The sequence below is a fragment of the Canis aureus genome, chromosome 4 (genome assembly GCF_053574225.1).
Source record: "Canis aureus isolate CA01 chromosome 4, VMU_Caureus_v.1.0, whole genome shotgun sequence".
In the NCBI taxonomy this organism is placed as follows: Eukaryota; Metazoa; Chordata; class Mammalia; order Carnivora; family Canidae; genus Canis; species Canis aureus.
Window position 1 is genome coordinate 36,355,173 of NC_135614.1, and position 20,535 is coordinate 36,375,707.

At 39.8% G+C, this 20,535-nt stretch overlaps 1 protein-coding gene across 2 annotated transcripts in view; it reads left to right on the forward strand.

Annotated features, from left to right (window-relative positions):
• BMPR1A (bone morphogenetic protein receptor type 1A) overlaps positions 1 to 20,535 on the forward strand; it is a 140,725-nt gene that overhangs the window by 99,892 nt on the left and 20,298 nt on the right. For both annotated transcript variants that reach the window (XM_077895268.1, XM_077895269.1), the window contains 5 exons: positions 2,757 to 2,975; positions 10,138 to 10,300; positions 12,145 to 12,247; positions 16,623 to 16,719; positions 16,883 to 16,982. In XM_077895268.1, the coding sequence (XP_077751394.1) occupies positions 2,909 to 2,975; positions 10,138 to 10,300; positions 12,145 to 12,247; positions 16,623 to 16,719; positions 16,883 to 16,982 (530 nt within the window). In that variant the 5' untranslated portion in view covers positions 2,757 to 2,908. The remainder of the gene's footprint in view (positions 1 to 2,756; positions 2,976 to 10,137; positions 10,301 to 12,144; positions 12,248 to 16,622; positions 16,720 to 16,882; positions 16,983 to 20,535) is intronic.

Sequence of the window (20,535 nt, forward strand, 5' to 3'; positions counted from 1 at the left end):
GAAGGGAATCTTATCAAGCAGGGATAGAGGCACAGTGCCCTAATCAAAGAGGGTCATCACCCTACTTTACCCCACCTGGTCAGGCCTCTTGAACACTTTAGAGAGGAATGAACGGAATGCAAAGGATAGGGAAATGACTACGCTTGAGATACAACTCAGAGATCAGGGACCTTTGCTCACAGAGAACCAAAGGAACAAAGTGTGAATGCACCTCTGTCAAGGACATGATAGACATGATGGAAAGGAGCCTAGACCAATTAAGTGAATCATCAGATTCCCTCTAAAGCTGAAGTACTGTGGGAACAGTGTTCCTGCCGCTATTAATTGATTTCCTAAATATTTATTAAGTACCTATATATACATGATTCTGTACTGGACACTGAGAACATACCGATGAAGGCAAAACAGAATGAACCTTCAAGAAGTTCATAGTCATTAAACAAGACAATTAAAACAGTCAGGCACTGAACAAGACAGTATAAATCATATGTAAGCATAAATTGTCCTAAGTGTGAGGAAAGAAAAGTGCCAGGTCCAAGAGAGGCATGGGATGGTGACCTGATCTCATCTGAGGAGACTATGGGAAGCCATGCTAAAAAGCAACATTTACACAGAGATCTGGAGTCAGATCTGAAGAGTTAGCCAGGTAAAGAAACGGGTGAGTTCTAGGCATAGGGAACAGCCTGTACAAGGATCTGGAAGCAGAAAAGAGCAATGGGAGAATGATGTTTCTGAAATGGTGAGAATAAGGGGAAGTTGGTGAGATGTGAGTTTGAAGAAACAAACAAAAACCCAAGGAACAGATCAGGCAAGAGTGTATGGAGGATCTGGGATTTAAATCTAAGAGGGATGGGAAAGCAATTATCTGATTTCTGTGTAATGGACTGGAGGGGACAAAAGCAGAAACAGACCAGTGAGAAGGACAGTATAATAGTTTAGGTGGTGGTATAGCTTTAAATAAATTGATGAGGGCAGCCCTGGTGGCTCAGCAGTTTAGCGCTGCCTTCAGCCCAGGGCTTGATCCTGGAGACCTGGGATCGAGTCCCATGAGTCCCGAGTCTGAGTCCCTCGTTGAGCTCCCTGCATGGAGCCTGCTTTTCCCTCTGCCTCTGTCTCTGCCCCGCCCCCCTATCTCTCATGAATAAATAAAATTAAAAAAAAAAAAAGAAATATGGTGAGACAGCAGAGTTAGAATTATACTGCAGACTTCTTTTGAATATGAAACCTGGAACAAGTATCCATAGAATCACAATTGTGTAATTTCAAAAAAGAGAGTTTTCCCAAGAAATGCCGTTAAGCCACATTATAAATGTTGTCCGGTAATTATTTTAGACTTTACATCTTACTCTCTCAGCATTGTGTAGTTGTGAAGCAGTTTAATATTAGAGAAGTGAGAAGTTGCAGAGATTTTAGAAGTAAGCTGTATTAAAATGCATAATATAAATGATATTCTATAAACCTTATTTCCTCAATACGGTGCCTTTAGAGAGCTAATTAAAGTGAAAAATTCTTAGATTGATAAAATAGAACGCTCAGGTTGTTTATGGTACAAATCATGCCGGGGGTAATTGTGTTATGAATAAATAAAATCTTTTTCATTCAGGAATAGTTTAGACTAAAATCAATAAAATCAGATTGTCTGAACCAATAGGATGGGAGGAAAAACAGAATTATATTCATCTATATACGAACTAGTGAGGGTTTTTTTGTTACCTATTTCAACTATTTTATAATTGCCAAATCTTAATTGGGGGGGGGTTACGTTTCACATCACCCATAATAAAACTCAATTTTATACCAGTAAAGTCAGATTTGTAATGTTTTAGGAAAATAATTTTAAGATATATTTCTGTTGCTTTAATGATTAAGTACACTGCATGTTTAAATAGGTGTGATTATCTAGGTAGGCTTTCTCTTCTATAGAATAAACTATTACAAAGATTTGAGGTGTTTCTATCACATCTGTTAGGATTTGAAAGATTACTGATGAATAGTTCCAAATTCAGTTTTTCCTGCTTTATTCTTAGTATATTTAGAAATTGTTACTAATTAAATTAGAGCAACCAGAAAAGACTATTAGGATTATTTAGTGTACTTGTTTCACATATGCTTAATCTAAGATTAGGAGAGGTGGCAACCTATTACTGAATTATTTTAGCTTTTGAATTGCAGTGCCTTTTTGTCATGAATAAAGATAGTTTTAATCTTTAAAAATGGGGGCGCCTGGGTGGCTCAGCGGTGGAGCATCTGCCTTCAGCTCAGGGCATGACCACAGGGTCCGGGGTTCAAGTCCTGCATCGGGCTCCTCACAGGGAGCCTGCTTCTCCCTCTGACTGTGTCTCTGCCTCTCTCTGTCTCTCGTGAATAAATAAATAAAATCTTTTTTAAAACGTTTAATCTTTTAAAATATATTTCATTATTAGGGCACCTAGGTGGCTCAGTTAAGCATCCAACTCTTGATTTTGGCTCAGGTCATGATCCCAGGGTTGTGAGATCAAACTCCACATCGGGCTCTGTGCTAGGTGTGAAGCCTGCTTAGGATTCTCTCTCCCCTTCTCCCTCTGCCCCTCCCGCTACTCTCTTTCTGTCTCCCCCCACCCCCCACCAATGTGTTTCATTATTTAAAGGTATGTTTGAGCATTTGTTTTTCTCAGTTTTGAAAACTTCTAGAATTATGAAGAATTATCTAGAATTATAATTATTATAATTATGAATATAGTTATATTCATTACCTTTTTTATATTTTTATTTTTCAGGAGTCAAGAGAAAACAGTGGAAATTGGAGTCATTGTCAAGTGATTGAGACCTTTAACAAGAAAATCTCTTTGAATAAAAATCATTTAAATTAGTAATATAACAAGACCAGTGATTAGAGGTGACAGCATACAGGAAACATTAAAATTGAACAATGACTCAGCTGTATATTTACATCAAATTATTGGGAGCCTATCTCTTCATCATTTCTTATGTTCAAGGTAAATCAGTGTTAAGTAATCTTACTGTCTTTTTCAGTAACTTATTTCTACGTTTAAGACACTCATTCTTGAAACTGTCCTTTCCACTCACGGCCCTTTTTGAACAGTTAGGCTCAGTATGCCTGCATAGCTTTTAAGTAAAAAGGCAAAGAACAGATACATGCCAGATAATTTTGAGTTTGACTGTGATAAAAACATTTTCAAATGTTTGTAAAATCTCAGCCTTTCTGAATCTGTTCTCCTATCCATAACATAGGCATTATGATATACAAATTAAGTCTTAATGAAGATTAAATGAGATAAAATATAAAGTACCTGTCCTAATAAGACTAAGACACAAGGTAATAGGTATTCAAGACATAGTTTTATTCCTGTCTCCTTTAAAATATAATAAGGAATAAATGTAAACAATTTTTAAATCATTTTGTCATTAAAAAACTTCAGAAAGGGGGCAGCTCCGGTGGCTCAGCGGTTTAGCACCGCCTCGAGTCCCACGTCATGCTCCCTGCATGGAGCCTGCTTCTCCCTCTGCCTGTGTCTCTGCCTCTCTCTCTTTCTCTCTCTGTCTCTCATAAATAAAATCTTAAAAAAAAAAAAAGAACTTCAGAAAGGAGATCCCTGGGTGGCTCAGGCGCCTGCCTTCCGCCAGGGCGTGATCCCGGAGTCCCGGGATCGAGTGTCGCATCAGGCTTCCTGCATGGAGCCTGTGTCTCCCTCTGCCTATGTCTCTGCCTCTTTCTGTCTCATGAATAAAAAAAAAAAGAAAAAGAAAGAAAGAAAGAAAGAAAGAAAGAAAGAAAGAAAGAAAGAAAGAAAGAAAGAAAGGAAGGTAAGTTGCACTTGTATGTGCTAACCACTAAATTTTCTTGATAGGATACTCAAAGTTTTGTTTATGAACAGCATTATAATTTCACAGCTTGTTCACAACTTGGAACTCCCAAGCAGGAAAATATTGCAATGACTCTGAGGATCAGATAGGCTATATTTGCACATGGGCTTTTTCCCAGGTGGTTTAATTAGGACATTATTCCAAACTGAAGAGATAATACTATTTCACAAAAGAAGTCTAGATTAAAGATATTGGGTATATTCATTCTCTTAAGTTTATGTCATCACAGATTGTTCTTTCATGATGTTTCGTTCACGGTGATAAAGATTAATTTCTACTGGCAAGAAATACAATAATAGCCTAAGTGTTTTGACAGTTTCATTTTTTTAAGATGTATTTATTTATTTTAGAGAGAGTGTGTGTGTGCACTAGCAGGGAGAGAGGCAGAGAGAGAGAGAATCTCAGGCAGACTCCCTGCTGAGCCCGGGGCCCAGTGTGGGGCTCGATCTCACGACCCTGAGATGATGGCCTGAGCCGAAACCAAGAGTCAGCCACCTAACTGACTGAGCCACCTAGGTGCCCCTGACAATTTCATTTTAAAGATAAAAATAAAAAAATAAAATAAATAAAAAAAAAGATAAAAATATAATCTGTAGCTTCATATTTTCTCTTAGATGCAGTTAATACCTTTTATTATTTTCTTGCTCAGAGTATAGAGAGCCCTTTTCCAAAAGCCACTTTTATGGGTGAAATGCCAAATTGTTTAATAAAACACCTTTATTTTCACAGCTGTATGTCTTGATCACCATCAGCCAAAGCTGTCATAGTTCTAAAGATGAGTTAAATTAATAGTAGCATATTTGCCATCTCACACCCAGGTAATCAGTATTTGATGTTCAATTTTTTAAAAAAAATCTATGTAGATCTCACAGAGGCAATATAATTCAAAATACTTTCCCCCACCCTGATTCAGGTTGTTCTATAGTAAACTTTTATTAGATTAAATAAGTTGGCAATTGGTTATCAAGTATAAGTGAAAAATCTCGGTAAGAATTACATTTCTGTGATGAATAGCAAAATTTGTTACACTTCCTTTCAAAAAGGTTAGTTAGTTTGAGAGTTGCTTTTTTTTAAAGATTTTATTTATTTATTTGGCAGACAGCACAAGCAGGGGAGCAGCAGAGGAAAAAGGAGAAGAAGCTCCCCACTGAGCAGGGAGCCCCATGTAGGGCTCCATCCTAAGACCCTAGGATCACAACCTGAGCGAAAGGGAGATGCTTAACTGACCCTGGCGCCCCAGCCTTCATCTAGTTGGTTTTTTTTTTTTTTTAAGATTTTATTTATTCATGAGAGACACACAGAGAGAGACAGAGACACAGAGAGAGAGGCAAAGACACAGGCAGAGGGAGAAGCAGGCTCCATGCAGGGAGCCTGATGTGGGACTCGATCCCAGGACCCCGGGTTCACAACCTGAGCCAAAGGCAGATGCTCAACCGCTGAGCTGCCCAGGCGTCCCTGAGAATTGCTTTAAATAAAATAAAAATATTTAGTCTTTAAAAGAGCTAAAGCCAATGTAGAAGAAAATGTTATTTCTTGGAGATTATTAAGAAGGATTAGAGAGTGGCATTAGTGGAAATAACTTGCCTTTAGCTTCAATTTTAGCTTCAGTTGTGTCTTGGGAAAGTAAATTCCTCCATATATTGGTTTCCTTGTTATAAAATAGAAACAATAACATGTATCCTAGATGTAAACAGGAATTTTTGGAACATTAAATGTTATGATAAAGATTGAAGTCCTTTACATTGAGATAAAGGTACTCAAATTGGAACAAAGAATGAGTCACCTGATAATTAACATCTAATCGCTATTTAGTCCTTGTTTTTGATTTGGTCACAAGTTTTAGAAATGGATCTTAGCTTAAGTAACTGATTATCCAACAGTGACTTAAATTTATTTTTTGATGTAGATGGTAGACGTTTGCTGGTGCTTATTCAGTAGTTGAGTGGTATCATGATTGACCTCTAGTTTCTTGGCTTTTCCCTAATGGTTACAAAACGGGTCCTGTTATCTGCATTGGAGGAAGGAAAAATGGGGAAAGGGTCAGCACTGATCTCAGCTGGACATTATTTCAGGAAAGCAAAATGTCCCCAGAAACTAACCTTCTGCCGGCAGATTTTATTGTGTTTTGTTTGATAAACTGAGACAGTTTCTGGGGCTCCTGGAAAACTGGGAGACAGGATTGTTACAGTCAGCCTAGATTAATCTAAGTCCATTGATTCTGACTGGACACTTTGTCCCACCAGACAATTTCAGAGTTTGGTCAATTAGGAAGGTAGGGAAAAGAGATACCCTTTGGACAACTTAAGGAGTCTGGTACACACTTTTTCCCTTGTGTCAGTTAAAGTGTCTTCAGCTATAAGTAACAACAACAACAACAAAAAACTCAAAACAGCTTAAACAAGAAGAAAAATGTTATATCACAAAATAAGAAGTCTAAGGTAGGGGGACTTAAATTTAAGTTAATTCTTTGGCTCATCAAGTTCTTTTTCTTTTTTAACTGTGTTCTCCACCTATTAATTTAGCCATCGGTTAACTCACTTCATGGCCACGATATGGCTGCTGTGGGGCCAGATATCACATGTAGATCTGGCAAATTCGGTAGAAGGAGAATGGATGTCTCTTGCGTCACTTTTTAATTGGTAAAGATAGATAGGGATCCTTGGGTGGCTCAGCGGTTTGGCACCAGGGCGTGATCCCGGAGACCCGGGATCAAGTTCCGCATCAGGCTCCCTGTGTGGAGCCTGCTTCTCCCTCTACCTGTGTCTCTGCCTCTCTCTCTCTCTGTCTCTCATGAATAAATAAATAAAGCCTTTAAAAAATAATAAAAATAATTGGTAAAGATATCTCCCAGGCACCTCTCCTTTCCCGCCCCCTGCCCCTCCCCAGCAGACTTCCTTCTAACCTTGTTGGCCAGAATTAATTTATTGTCTTGTGTAAACGGTGGAAAGGGGCATGGAACTGAAGTTGTTGGATTAGACGAAACAGTTGTCTCTACTGAGAGTAGGGCTGTGCATCACATGGAGGCGCAAATACTTATAATAGGGCGTGTGTGTGTGTGTGTGTGTGTGTGTGTGTGTGTGTGTGTGACCTGAGGCCTGGCCACTGTGCGGACGCGGCCACTCGTCGGGACTCGGGTACCATGTAGCCCAGGCCGCCGGCTTCCCGAAGGCCTCACCATGGGCAGCGGTGCCCAGCCCTCGCAGCGTTCGGTGATGAAGGAATAGGAGATGGATGATACAAACTGCCCTTTGGGGCAGCATGGAGGCCACCTTGGGGGGTCGGCTCTCTGCAGCATGTACACGAAGAACTGTTCCTGACTGCTTCGGACATGCGAAGCTTCGATGTCCCAGTGGTCTCTCCAGCTCTCCTACCTTTTGCCTTCAGATTTCTGCTCTAGACATTCCGCCTTGAAGACGGGGAGTACTTTCTCTGCTTTATACAAAGGAAGCCCATAGATTACTGGGAAAGTAAGAAAAATTATGTAGTCAGCAATAAAAATGTAAAATCATTGATGCCAGAAATTGCCACTGATGACAAAGGAGGTGGCATAAATTTGTTCTCTAGTCCCTTGCACGTTTGAGCTATTCATCTTCATATTTATATCTGTATCTGTGGGTCTTTCTGAGTTGTTCTGCTGAGCGTGTGAGCTGGAAATATTTTTGCATGCGCCTGTTTTGAAATACGACCTATAGCTTCGGCCCACCCCAGACCTCATCATTTTATGCCTTGTCAGCACAGGGCTCGTGAGTAGAAAGACATTGGCATATTGTGGGAGCTGACACGAGGCTCATGGCCTGAGCGTGGTGGAGGTGGGTGCTGTGAGGTGATGTTGGAGAGGCACACAGGGCCTGGGTCCTGCTGGCCGTGACACAGGGAAGGAGGTTGCAGTTCACTCTGAGCCCATGTGGAGCCAGCCATTAATTGGTTTTAAGCGGAGGAGTGACAGGATCAGATTTATGTTTATAAGATACCTCTGGCTCCTGTGTGGGCAATGGATGGGAGAGGCCACGAACAGGAGGGGGAGGTCAGTGTGCAGATTTCTATCTCGGTGGCACAGCGTGCTGGGCCCGAGGGATAGCAGAGGTGGAGAAAAATGGAAAAACTTGAGATCTGTTTTGGAGATTGAGCCAAAAGATTTGGGGAGGCAGGTTTGAGGAGATACATCAAGACTTCCATTTTGGACAGGTTAATTCTGAGATTACTTAAGCAGCTCAGGGCTGGACGGGAACCCAGGAACCATCGACAAAGAGATGGGTTTATTAAACCATGGGAATGGGTGCCGTCACCTAGCGGGATAGTGCAGAGAGCCTGTTGCTGGGTATTTTGCTCTGCACCTGTGCCTCCGTTTACAGAAATCCTACAACTTTAAGGTTCAGTGTAGATTTCATTGCTTTTGACACCTAGCCTGAGTTTGAGTTACAGGCTCCTTCCTTTGTTTGCCTTTGTATTATCTCACTCTTCACAGTGTGTTCATGTGCTTATTGCATTTCTCCCTTGTCTCCTTCCAAGTTTCTCGAGGACCAGGTCAGTCTCAGCACCCTGCCTGCACATAGCCGGCCTCTCATTAATGTTCTGTTAAAATATTAAGAGGTAATACAAACCCCAGATGCAAACTATTATAATTAGGATTTTTGATTTCCTAAATTCATATCACGTTTTGGGAAATTATGTGTATTGACCATGATATAACTTTGAATATTCTAGGTATTGGTGATCTTTTAGTGTGATCTTCGTTATTAAATAATATCTTCATTTGTACCCTATTTTATATGTAATTAAGGCCTTTGTTGTACATTCACTTCATCTATATTTATAACCTCTTGAATTGGGCAGGAATTATTATTTTTAAAAGATTTTATTTATTCATTCATGAGAGACCCAGAGAGAATGCAGAGACACGGGCAGAGGGAGACGCAGGCTCCCTGCGGGGAGCCCGATGTGGAACTCGATCCCGGGACCCCAGGATCACGCCCTGAGCTTCTCCATATTTAAAGTAATGCTTCCTGCGTTCTTATTGAGTAACTGGGGCTTGGAGAAGTGACATGGCTTGTCCATGATCATCCAGAGAACTAACCTGGTACGAACATTGTAGGACCATCGTAGACCACAATCTAGTTCTCCTCATTTTTAGCCTACTGGATTTCTTCTGTTCCTGGCCACCCCGCCCTTTTGTTAATTTTTACAGTTAACATTCCTAACATAAATGAGGTCGTTAAGCGTTATCAATTTAAAGGGTTAAATGAAAATCATTAAAATTCAAAGCATGGAATCGCCAAAATTTAATTAGCAGCACATTCTTTTCCTGTTACCAGTGTGTGTATTTTGTATGTGTGTTACTTTTTCTCTTCAGTAGTTCATCCCATCAGGATGGCTAAATTTAAAAGTCAAGTCCATGTTACACTTGAACCACTTATTTAACATTTATAATGAAATGTTGCTTAGACACAATTCTTTTAATATTTTATACCTGTTTGGCTCTACATTTTATTCCCTGGAGGTCAATCCTACAAGGAACAGGCTAGCCAAGTACAGCCGATTCAGAAGGAGGGAGAAATTATTAAAACATTTTTTTAGTTCTGTTCTGCATTCAGCCTGAAAGATTCAGTACCAAATATGACAGTATCTGTCATTTGAAGCTACTTGACTCTCATGCAAGAACACAGTTCTATTTTCATAAGCTAACTGCTGCCCTACAGTAACCTTCAGTTTCTGGCAGCATGGGCTGGATTTGAACCAATGACCTTGAGATAAAAGGCACCAGATAATATGATTAGTCCCTTTGCTCTCACAGTTCCCTTACTTAAGCAATTAAAGTCCAAAGCGAGATGCTTAGTAAGTCCACTTCCATGTAGAGGCACAAATAAAGGATTTTTTTTTTAAGCTGCTCCCAAGTCTTGAGCCAAAGAGTCTAAGAACCATAATTTGTGTACTGTTGAATGATTGGAAATGATCTCCGCCTTCCCTGAAATCGCTTCCCATCTCGTATATGTCTTACAAGTTATAGCCATAGTCTATGTTTGCCACGTTGTTTGCCTCTGCTGGTGCAAGAGTTGTGACATGGTCCTCTCCGTGTGTCTCACATTACCTGGGACAGTTACTCTGTGCATAAGAGGTTATGATCAGATGTCGAATGAACGAATGAAATGTATTTTTAATTAAGCACAGTAGCTGCCGTACTATAATAAGAAAGCCTAGGAACCTCTCTTTGGAAATGGAAATGAAAGAATTAGCTTTCAGCAGTGATTTATTCACAGATTTCATATTTGAACACAGGGCAGAACCTAGACAGTATGCTCCACGGTACTGGGATGAAATCGGACTCTGACCAGAAAAAATCGGAAAATGGAGTAACCTTAGCACCAGAGGATACCTTGCCTTTTTTGAAGTGCTATTGCTCAGGACACTGCCCGGATGATGCTATTAATAACACATGCATGTGAGTATTTTTTGCAGTCTTCCTTGAAGTTATGAAAATAGGAGTGCATTTGGTGCTATTTTAAGAATTATTTACATTGTCTAAGTTTTTTTTTTCTTTCATTTTATATGGTATCTTTCCAAAGAGCCAAAAAGCTTCTTGTTGTATATATGGGAACATTTAGTACTGTTGCATGATTGATGGTTCTTTTCTTACAGTAACATTGTAATATCCTTTTTAAAGGAGGTAAAAAGAATCTGGTATTTGTCTAACATTTTGAGTTTATTTAATAATATTCTTATCATAAAGTTTACTGATACTCACTGTAGAAAATTTAGAGATTACCAAAAATAGAAATTGACCCCAAATCTTATAATTCTGAATTGGCTGAAATATTTTACAGAAAGATAGGAGTTGATATTGTGATATTTAATTAATTTTATGTTACTTTCTTACAAGTGAGCTCCCAATCCAAATCTGGCTTATATGACAATTTTAATTTTCCTACTTAATTTTATGTTAACTATTCAACACATTTATATATGATCATGTAATTCTGTTCCATATTATTTGGGGACATTGAAGAATTGGCTTCCTAGCCAAAAAAATTTCCTGAACAACTCAGTCCCATCAGTTAATTAATTCTGTCCCTGTTATGAAGTAATAGCGTCCCACTTTCTACTTTCCTAATAATTGTATGCTCTTTGAATATCAGCAGATATAAAACAAAAAAGTGTACATGTAAAATATTGAAATTATATGACAGTTGATCATGTTTTAGATTTGTTGTTTGTCCTCTGGTGGTGGTTGAATTTATTGTGAAAGCCGGGGTGATCTGTTAAAGGGGAGTGTTCCGCACCATGTCACCAAGTAATTTCTTGCCAAACTTCTTATCTGTAGTATGAGCCTGTGATTAGTGGCTTAGTAACCCAGAATAAAACTGAATCATTAATTTTAACAAAATTTTGCCCCAGACTCAGCATTTTTTCCTTACAAAAAAATTAATAATTCTGCAAGAGTCTTTTAAGCAGAAACAATATACTTACTGATATGAATGCTAAGTAGGAGCACCAAAAAAAGTTTTTATTTTTTAAAAAGATTTTATTTATTGATTTATTTGAGAGACAGAACATGCAAGTGGGAGGAGGGACAGAAGGGGAGGGAGAGAGAGTCTACACTCCCCACTGAACACAGAGCCCAGTGTGGGTCTTGACCCCACGACCCCGAGATCATGACCTCCCTGAGCTGCAACCAAGAGTCAGAGGCTCAACCGACTGAACCACCCAGGCGCCTGAGAGATGCAGCCATTTTTAAGCGTATTTTTAAAACATAAAATTGTTTACTCTGTAAAATTTTATGAATGAATTCTCTGTGATCACATGACTGTGATTTACAAAGAGAAGTTACTTAATTCATATTTAGAGAACCCGTTTAAATAGAAATCTTTTTCCACCTTGGACCTTTAGGTTTTAGTTGAGGCATGACCTCTTTCATTTGCCTGAGAACCCATAGAATTGTGCCAAAAAATAACATGTGAATGCAGTTGTAGTTCAAAAAACCAGGTACTTGGGATCCCTGGGTGGCGCAGTGGTTTAGCGCCTGCCTTTGGCCCAGGGCGCGATCCTGGAGACCCGGGATCGAATCCCACGTCGGGCTCCCGGTGCATGGAGCCTGCTTCTCCCTCTGCCTGTGTCTCTGCCTCTCTCTCTCTCACTGTGTGCCTATCATAAATAAAAAATTAAAAAAAAAAAAAAAAAAAACAGGTACTGAAGGTCATCAGTATCCAGGCACATTCAGACTGAGATTTCATTGGTACTTTCAGATGTGAAGTTACATGTTTTGGTTTTTTGGGTCTTTTCTTTTAGAACTAATGGGCATTGCTTTGCCATCATAGAAGAAGATGACCAGGGAGAAACCACATTAGCTTCAGGGTGTATGAAATATGAAGGATCTGATTTTCAGTGCAAGGTAAGATCTAATTTGGGGCCTGTGAAATGAAGAAAGGAGGGGACCACGTAAAAAGTATTCATCTTCCCAGGAGCAGTGTACTTGATCTGCTCATCAGTGTATGTTCTTGTAAATCAGAGGTACTGGACAAAGCTTGGCTCTTACTCCAAGGTAGTAGGATTGTGGTAATTGAGGTTCCAGATTATTTGCCCTACAAAAAAAGTTTTTGATGATCCTGTTTCTAAATTGTCATCACTGCAAAAAAAATATTGTCACAGTATCACCCGTGGCTCATAAAATTGACTGGGAAGACTTTAGGGTGATGGGCAATAACCTTTGTGTCATTGAGACAACTTAGAAATGTTAAGTCCTTGTAAGGAAATCTCAGTGGAGCTATTTTAATAGCAACAGCAAAGCATCAGAGGGCTGGTCATAAGAGTTTATGACCGATGGCTCTCGGATATAAACCTAATCCCTTCAAAATCCTGTATGGTAATTTTGCCCCAGCAATCCTTCCAATGTTTTTGAAAAACAGCTTCAGACAGAACTGTTTGTTCACAGATTTAAGGTTCAACTATTTTAGGAAGTTTATTCCCATTATTAAGAAATTCTCAGGATTGAGAGAAACTTTAAAGGTTGTATGTTCCAACCTCTGCTAAAGTTTGGGATCCACACGGCACCTCTGTACTTCCTCCCCCACATAGACACATGTTGCATCCCATCTGTTTTCTAGGTATGACGCCTCTGGTGACAGGGACTCCTCACCTCCAAAACCACCTCCACATTTCATCTTACGAACAGCCTGACCCGGTCTTTAGAAAGCTTTTCCTCCTAATGACTTACAAATCTCTTCCTGCCCCTTTGGACCACAGAGGACAAATCTAAAGCCTCTTTAATAAGACAGCCCTTTACTGTGTGAAGAAAGCTTTTTAGTGTGTTTCTGTTATCCTGCATTCCTCCCCATACCCCCTAGTGTTTGCCAGGTGAAAATGCTAGTTCACTGTCACCACAGCTGCTCCATGTCTGATCAGCTTTAGTTACTCTGGTTTCTCAGTGTAATACACAGAATTGAGTGTATTTTGACCAGAAGGAAAAAAAAAGCAGAGAATAAGTAGCTCCTTTCCCTTTTTCTAAGTACAGCCAAATGTTGTGTTAGATGGTGGAATGTCATAGCGCACTCTTAACCTGTCGAGCTGCCTGTCAGCTGAAATCACATCTTGCCCTTCCGCCAGCGCTCAGCCATGTCTCTCCAATTCTTTATTGGTTCTTTAGGTTTCTTGATGCAAATAGGAGGATGGGAATGGAATGAGTTCTGTTAAACAGTTGTCACATACTTGCCTATGTTAGATGTTATCATGTTAGAATTAGTCCTTGCTGTAATTTGTCAGGATTGGGGGGATGCTAATTTGATTATTTCTCCCAGTTTCATGTCATTTGACGTTTATCAGCCACACATTCTGTACATTTTTTTAAACACTAAAAATATTGAAGAAAGAACTCTGGTTAGAGCACCAAGCTCGGCAGTAAAACCAGCATCCTGCAAGCCCCCTAAACTAGGTGCATTGCAAATTGAATTCACTAATATAAGTTAGTTGTTAAACTTCACAGGCTGTATTCAAATCCAATTACTGCTGCTTACTAGCTGCAGAACTCTGGGGCAAGGAAATTTTCTTTTTTATTTATTTTATTTTATTAAGATTTTATTTATTTATTCATGAGAGATACAGAGAGAAAGGCAGAGACACAGGCAGAGGGAGAAGCAGGCTCCATGCAGGGAGCCCGATGTGGGACTCGATCCTGGGTCTCCAGGATCATGCCCTGGGCCGAAGGCAGGCGCTAAACTGCTGCACCACCCAGAGATCCCCGAAATTTTCTTTTTTAGAGTTCTCTTTTATAAAGTTCTCTTTTATAAAGAGGTTGCAAGGATCAAACGATGTAACAAATATGTGAAGAGTTTAGCACACAGGGCTTAGTAAACATTAGCTTTTACTGTGTTGGTGATAAAACTGGTCTGTCCTTAAGGTGATTATGTGCATCCCTAGGTTCACACAGACTGTTACACAAGAGTCATATAGGCACGTGAATAGTTTAGGGGAATTGCTTTTCAGAGCCTGAGTCCTGTCGCTTACTCTTGGGCCGCCTGAGAACAGGGCTCCCCAGGCAGCTTCTGTTCCCTTCTCCCTTAGCACAGTCGCCCTTCTCCTGGTTTACAGATCAAAGGCCTGGGACCGAAAACCTCATTTCCAAACAGTGTTGTAATTCAAATCTAAGTCCCTAAGCTCACATAACTTGGACAAGTCATACAAGTGGACATGAGTGGAGGATGGACGTGGGGGGTGCAGGGACAGGAAGGATCCTTCCCTCAGCTTGGTCATCTGCTCTTTGCCTACCCAGACCTGTAGTTAACCCATCTTAGGAAAGGTGAGAACTGAGGCTCATGTTGCTGTTCTTGGTGAAGCCACATGGACTCTTCCAGGAGTTCATAAGCATTTGGGGCTTATTCTAGAATCCCACTAGGATCATGTCACATTCACTAGAGGAGGAATAATTAATTATTGAATATTTACTGTTTGAATGTAATAAGCTAGATACTTGGGACATGCTACCTCATTTTCTCCCAGTTACTCTGTAAGGCAGGGATTTTTGTCCTTCATTTTGCAGCACACGAAAGGAAAGCCCAGAGAGAAGTTCATTGTTCACAAAATTAGTGGCGAAGCTAGGATTTAATAGGCTTTTTGATTCCAGAGCCCTTGCTTTTTCCATAAAACCACGCTGCCTCCAAACTATAGTTGGGAAAGTGCTTTATCTTTTAAAAAAAGAAATAGTGTCCCATTTAGCTCTTCAGTGTCCAACACTGGCCTTTCCTGAACTCTTCTCGTCGCACCTGCCTTCCAGCCCTCTCCCACGTGCTCTTCTCTTGCTGGGGTCTGATCACCCGGCCTCGGCTTCAAGGGCAGGCACTCGTGCAGAATACAGAAGCCCTGGAGGATCTCTTCCTGCATCTGCGAGAGCGGCTCCCACCACATGGTGCTGATCTTTGTCCTCTGTCACCTGCTGTTTTGTCAGTAACACGTCCATTGCTTGGTGGCCTTTCTTCTAGCACTGCCAGAGAAACTCTTTCTTGGTTTTTCTTTACATTTTCTCTTCTGCAGGACTAAGCTCATTTGGATCGCTAGCCCTCCTGCAACTGTTCTTGGGTGCTTCATAGTCCCTGTATTCATCTTCGGTTATAGACTTCATTCTATCCTTCTTCCTGTAAATGTTCTCTATCTGGGATTATTTGAGAGTCATCTATATAACTCCTAACAGATCTTTCCTTTCTTTCTTTTTTTTATGATCAATTAAAAGTAAAAATTGTTTTAATGTTAAAAATTCCATTAAAGTGTAAACTTGGTGCTTTTAGAAGTTTCCAAATATTCTTAACCCATCTTCCCTGTTGGAATCTCAAGTCATGGACTCCTATTTACCTTTTTAAAGTTACGCTTCATCATACTGAAATTTTTCCTTTCTGGCCATCTGATATTTAAGAATAACATGGTCAATTTCTGCTTATATTGTTGCTACTTTTATAATGACAAGCAGTTCCTTTCTGTTACTATTTTGGTCCAGAATGGCAGTTTTCCCAGGCAGTGCTTAAATGTCAGCATTCAAGTTAATAACTTGTCCAGTACTGTACCAATCAAGTAAAACTTCACACATAATTGTTGATGTCTGTTCTCATGACTACAGTCTTTTCCTGTGCTCATTTTCTGACCTATTGGGGATGCATCTCATATCTGGTGGGTGGACTCTATGAAACTCAGGAATATGGCTTCTATATTTTGTCTTTGTTCTCTCCACATCTGCTTTAACTGGCTTCTACATGAGGCTCATTAGTTTCAGCGTAGTTGTTTTAAGAAGACTGCAATATCTTCTCTCCCTACTTGACTGCCTTTCCTGGCATCTCCTTTCTTTAAACTGGGACACCCTCCACTTAAGTAGTCTCAGGTCTGCCGTGAGATCCTGTGTGCTCTCCTTGTTTGTCATTGTGATTAAACGTCTTACCCGTGTTTTTAAGGAAAAGACCCCATGATTTACATTTTTACTAAAAACAAATGAATAGTAATATATTAAGATATGCCAAAGTTCTGGTAAAAAATACTTTTGAACTTTTGTTTGTAATTTAGTTATAGTCCAGTGTTCCAACACACCATCCACATACATGTTTTCCTTAAGAAAAATCATTTCACAGTCTTCACTGAGCACAAATTCTAATTTTTCAATTTTTTTTATACATAAAATTTGGAGGTCCTATTCTCTCAACTGAATTAAAATAGAATTTGTGAATATTTTTAAAAACTCATTATCAACTTAAAATATCAAGCCATTTTTAATTTTATCAATACTTTTCCTCTAGGATTCACCAAAAGCCCAGCTACGCCGGACGATAGAATGTTGTCGGACCAATTTATGTAACCAGTATTTACAACCTACACTGCCCCCTGTTGTTATAGGTAGGTTAGCCGAGAAGAATGTGATCGTGATTTTCAGTGAAATATTTTCTCTGGTTTTAATAACAAGCAGGGTTTTTAGAATTTAATACTAAAAATTCTTTTTCCCTTTTAATATGTAAAAGAAAGATAATATGTATACTTCATTGTTTACTTCCCTTGTCAGGTCCATTTTTTGATGGCAGCATTCGATGGCTGGTCGTGCTCATTTCTATGGCTGTCTGCATAATTGCTATGATCATCTTCTCCAGCTGCTTTTGTTACAAGTAAGATAATTATTTTGATAAAAAAAGATAATTATTTTGATACGAAATATTTTGTTGAATATTAGATATGAGCAGTTGTTCTTTAAAAGCCAGTATGCAGCAATTACTGACCGCTGAATGCAATTCAGACACCATTAACTTGTATTCTCTTGTTCTGTCTCCTTTAACTAACTAGATTATAATCTTTTTTTTTTAAGATTGTATTTATTTAAGAGAGAGAGAGCACAAGTGGAGGGGAGGGGCAGAGGAAGAAGGGGAAGTAGACTCCCCACTGAGCAGGGAGCCTGACATAAAGCTCTATCCTAGGACCAGGGATCATGACCTGAGCAAGAGGCAGACACTTAACCGCTGAGCCACCCAGGTGCCCCTAGATTATATTTTTCTTAATGGAAAAGAGGACCTTCCTACTAATCGGTTAATTGAACCCAACTCTATACTTCTTGTTCATGAGTATTTCTGATTTTTCTTATTTATAGCATATTGAACTTCTTATATCTGAATATTGAACATCTGTCCCAAGAAGCCAACTACATTATCATTCTTTAGTTATTTGGGGCTTAGAACTGTTTGTGTTTAATCATGATTTCAGAAGACATTTGCCAAAAGAAAACAATAATTAGAGAAGGGGATAACTTCAGTAATAAAGCATTGTCTTAATGGCGTACGAATAGACTGAGAGATCAGTAAAACAGGTTACTAGACCCATAAATAGATCCAAGTATATAAAGAAATTTAGGGGACGCCTGAGTGGCTCAGCGGTTGAATGTCTGCTTTTGGCTTGGGGCGTGAGCCTGGAGTCCTGGGATCCAGTCCTGCATCAGGCTCCCTGCAGGGATCGTGGTTCTCCCTCTGCCTGTGTCTCTGCCTCTCTCTCTCTGTGTCTCTCATGAGTAAATTAAAAAAAAAAAAATCTTAAAAAAAAAAGAAATTTAGTATATGGAAAGGTAACATTTCAGATCACTGGGGAAAAAGATGGATGATTCGATAAATGGATTTGGTAGTAGATAACTATATAGAAAAAGTAAAGTTTTTTTTAAAAAAAAAAGATGAAGTTTCATCAGTTACCTACGTTGTAATACATTTTACCTATATTGGAGCTTGACATGTAAAATGAAGTGATTAAAGCACTGGAACAAACCATGGAAGATTTTTTTTTTTAAAAATCCCTCTGTGTGGAAGCCCTTTCTGAGTCTGACACAAAACTGGGAAGCAAAAAAAAAAAAAAAAAAAGGCACACCCAAGAAAACAAAACAATAAAATAAAATAAAATAATTGTGTCAGCTACATAGAAATAAAACTTTACCATGTAGCAGAAACCACCATAACAGAATACAAACAGTGAAAAATATCAGCATCTTGTATTAGAGAAAGCTGATTTCTCAAATATGGAGAGCTTTTTTAAATCAAGAAGAAAAAGACCTAGCAGTTTAGTGGGAAAATAGTCCTGCTCCCCCCAAAAATGAACACATACTTACCTAAAAGGAAATACAACCCTTGAAAGAAAATTTATAAGATGACTCAAGCATACTCACAATATGGAAAATATAAATTAAAACATATTGAAATGTTTTTCACTTGTTAAACTGGCAAAGGTTCTTAGATAAAGAGGCAGGTATACTTACTTTTGCTGCCTCCAGTAAAAACGCAATAAGGAGTTTTTAACTTTTTTGTCCAACTAGGACAAGGACAACAGGAGATAACAGCAAAAAACTTTGGAACTTGTGAAGCTTTTGGATGAGTAGCAAGTGACTTTGCAGACCTAGAAATTCAGACTCCTAGGCTGAATTTTGAGAAAGTAAAAAAGCAACCAGTTTATATCATAGAATTCTCCAAGAAGCTCAAGAATTGGCGGTACCAGTTATCTCTGGAAGTAGAGTTGAGAGTGGCAGTAAAACCAAGAGGTTGCTTGAAAGTCTGCAGTTAGAAAGTCGGATGCTGTGTTGGTTATGCAATGCTGCATTAAGAAATCATTCCCAAACATAGTGGCTGAAAACAGCAATTATCATCTCTCACTGTGGGTCAGAAATTCAGGAGTGACTGATGGGGTGTCAGAACCTTTCCTAACATCCAGCCAGACGTAGCAGAGGCTGTGCTCACCTGCAGGCTTGGCTGGAGCTCGTAGCTCACCTTCCCAGATAAAGGTCCCTCACTTCTGAGGCTCACAAGTTGGTGGGAAACTGTAGTTCTGTGATGTGAGCCTCTGCAGAGCTGCCTGAGTGACAGTCCTTGCAGCATGAAGCCTGGCTTTTTCCTCCTAGATTGAGTGATCCAAGAGATCAAGGTGGAGACTGCAAAGCCATTTACGATCTAGACTCAAAGGTCCCCATTGCTCCTGCCTCATTCTCCTGGTCACGCAGGTCAGCCCTACCATATGATGGAAGGGAACCAAATAAAGACGTGCATATCAGGAGGCGAGGTTCATTATAAGGCCAGTACCACAGAGGCTGAGATTCCTTACTCCTTTTCTTCTGTACCATCTCTCTGACAGAAGGCTGGAAGTGTATCTTCTGGAAAGAACAAAGATTCTTAGGGTGTGGTATTACAGTGAAAACATGGAGGTCAAGCGACCATCTGCATACCGATCGGTGGGCCCCTCAACTATCCTAGAACCCCGTCAGCTGGGCTTGTTCAAAATACAGATAGGAAGAATCTTCCAGGGGAAATCCATCTAGCCCAAGAGAAAAGACCTAGACATACTGGCCCCAGTGTGCGCAGTAGGATGGCCCAGGCAGTTATCTTACAGTGAAGCCTACAATCAGTAAACCCTACTCACATACTAATAGTGCCGGTCAGGCAGTGAAGGATACTAATCCCTGAAAATTAGGAGACAAATGAAGTGAGCTTTATGATGGCCCACCTTATGCCTGGAGAGAGTTTCTAGCTGTAGGACACAGGAGGAACTCAGGTGTAGCCCACAGGACTCTGACTCCAAGAGATGTGGTTGAGTCTGGGCGGGAATAGCAGCCATAGTTCACAGGACAGGGTACTGGAAAGGAAAGTGCTTCACAGGAAGGAGGGCTGGGTACCTGCAGAAGGTTCCTATCAATCAAGCTGAATCTTAATCAGCACATACAAGTGAGGAAGCTACCCAAGGCTGGGAAAGGGTGCCTGAAGAGATTGGAGAAAACAGTGTTTGATCCTCACGCAAGCCTGGGAATAGTGTCTGTTCCCACCAGCTGTGGGACTTGAAAACCTCGTAATTCACAGGGCTTTGGTGAGAGTACTCAGAAAGGTCTTGCTTCAGTCTGGGGAATAATTAGCCCTAGGCTAAACAGGACACTGGTCCCACCTTAGAAGGACTGTCCTGTTTCCAGATAGCTGCGTCCTACAACAAAATTCAAGAATATTTAGAGAGATACAAAAATACTCAGCACCCAACAAGGTAAAATTCACAATGTCTGCCATCCAATCAATAACCACCAGGCAGGCATGCAAAAATACAGCCAAAAGAATCAATAATGAGGAATCAAAAACACCAACCCAGAATTGATCTAGAATTTAGAATTAGCTGACAGGGCATTAAAATAATTCTTTAACTGTATTTTATATGTTC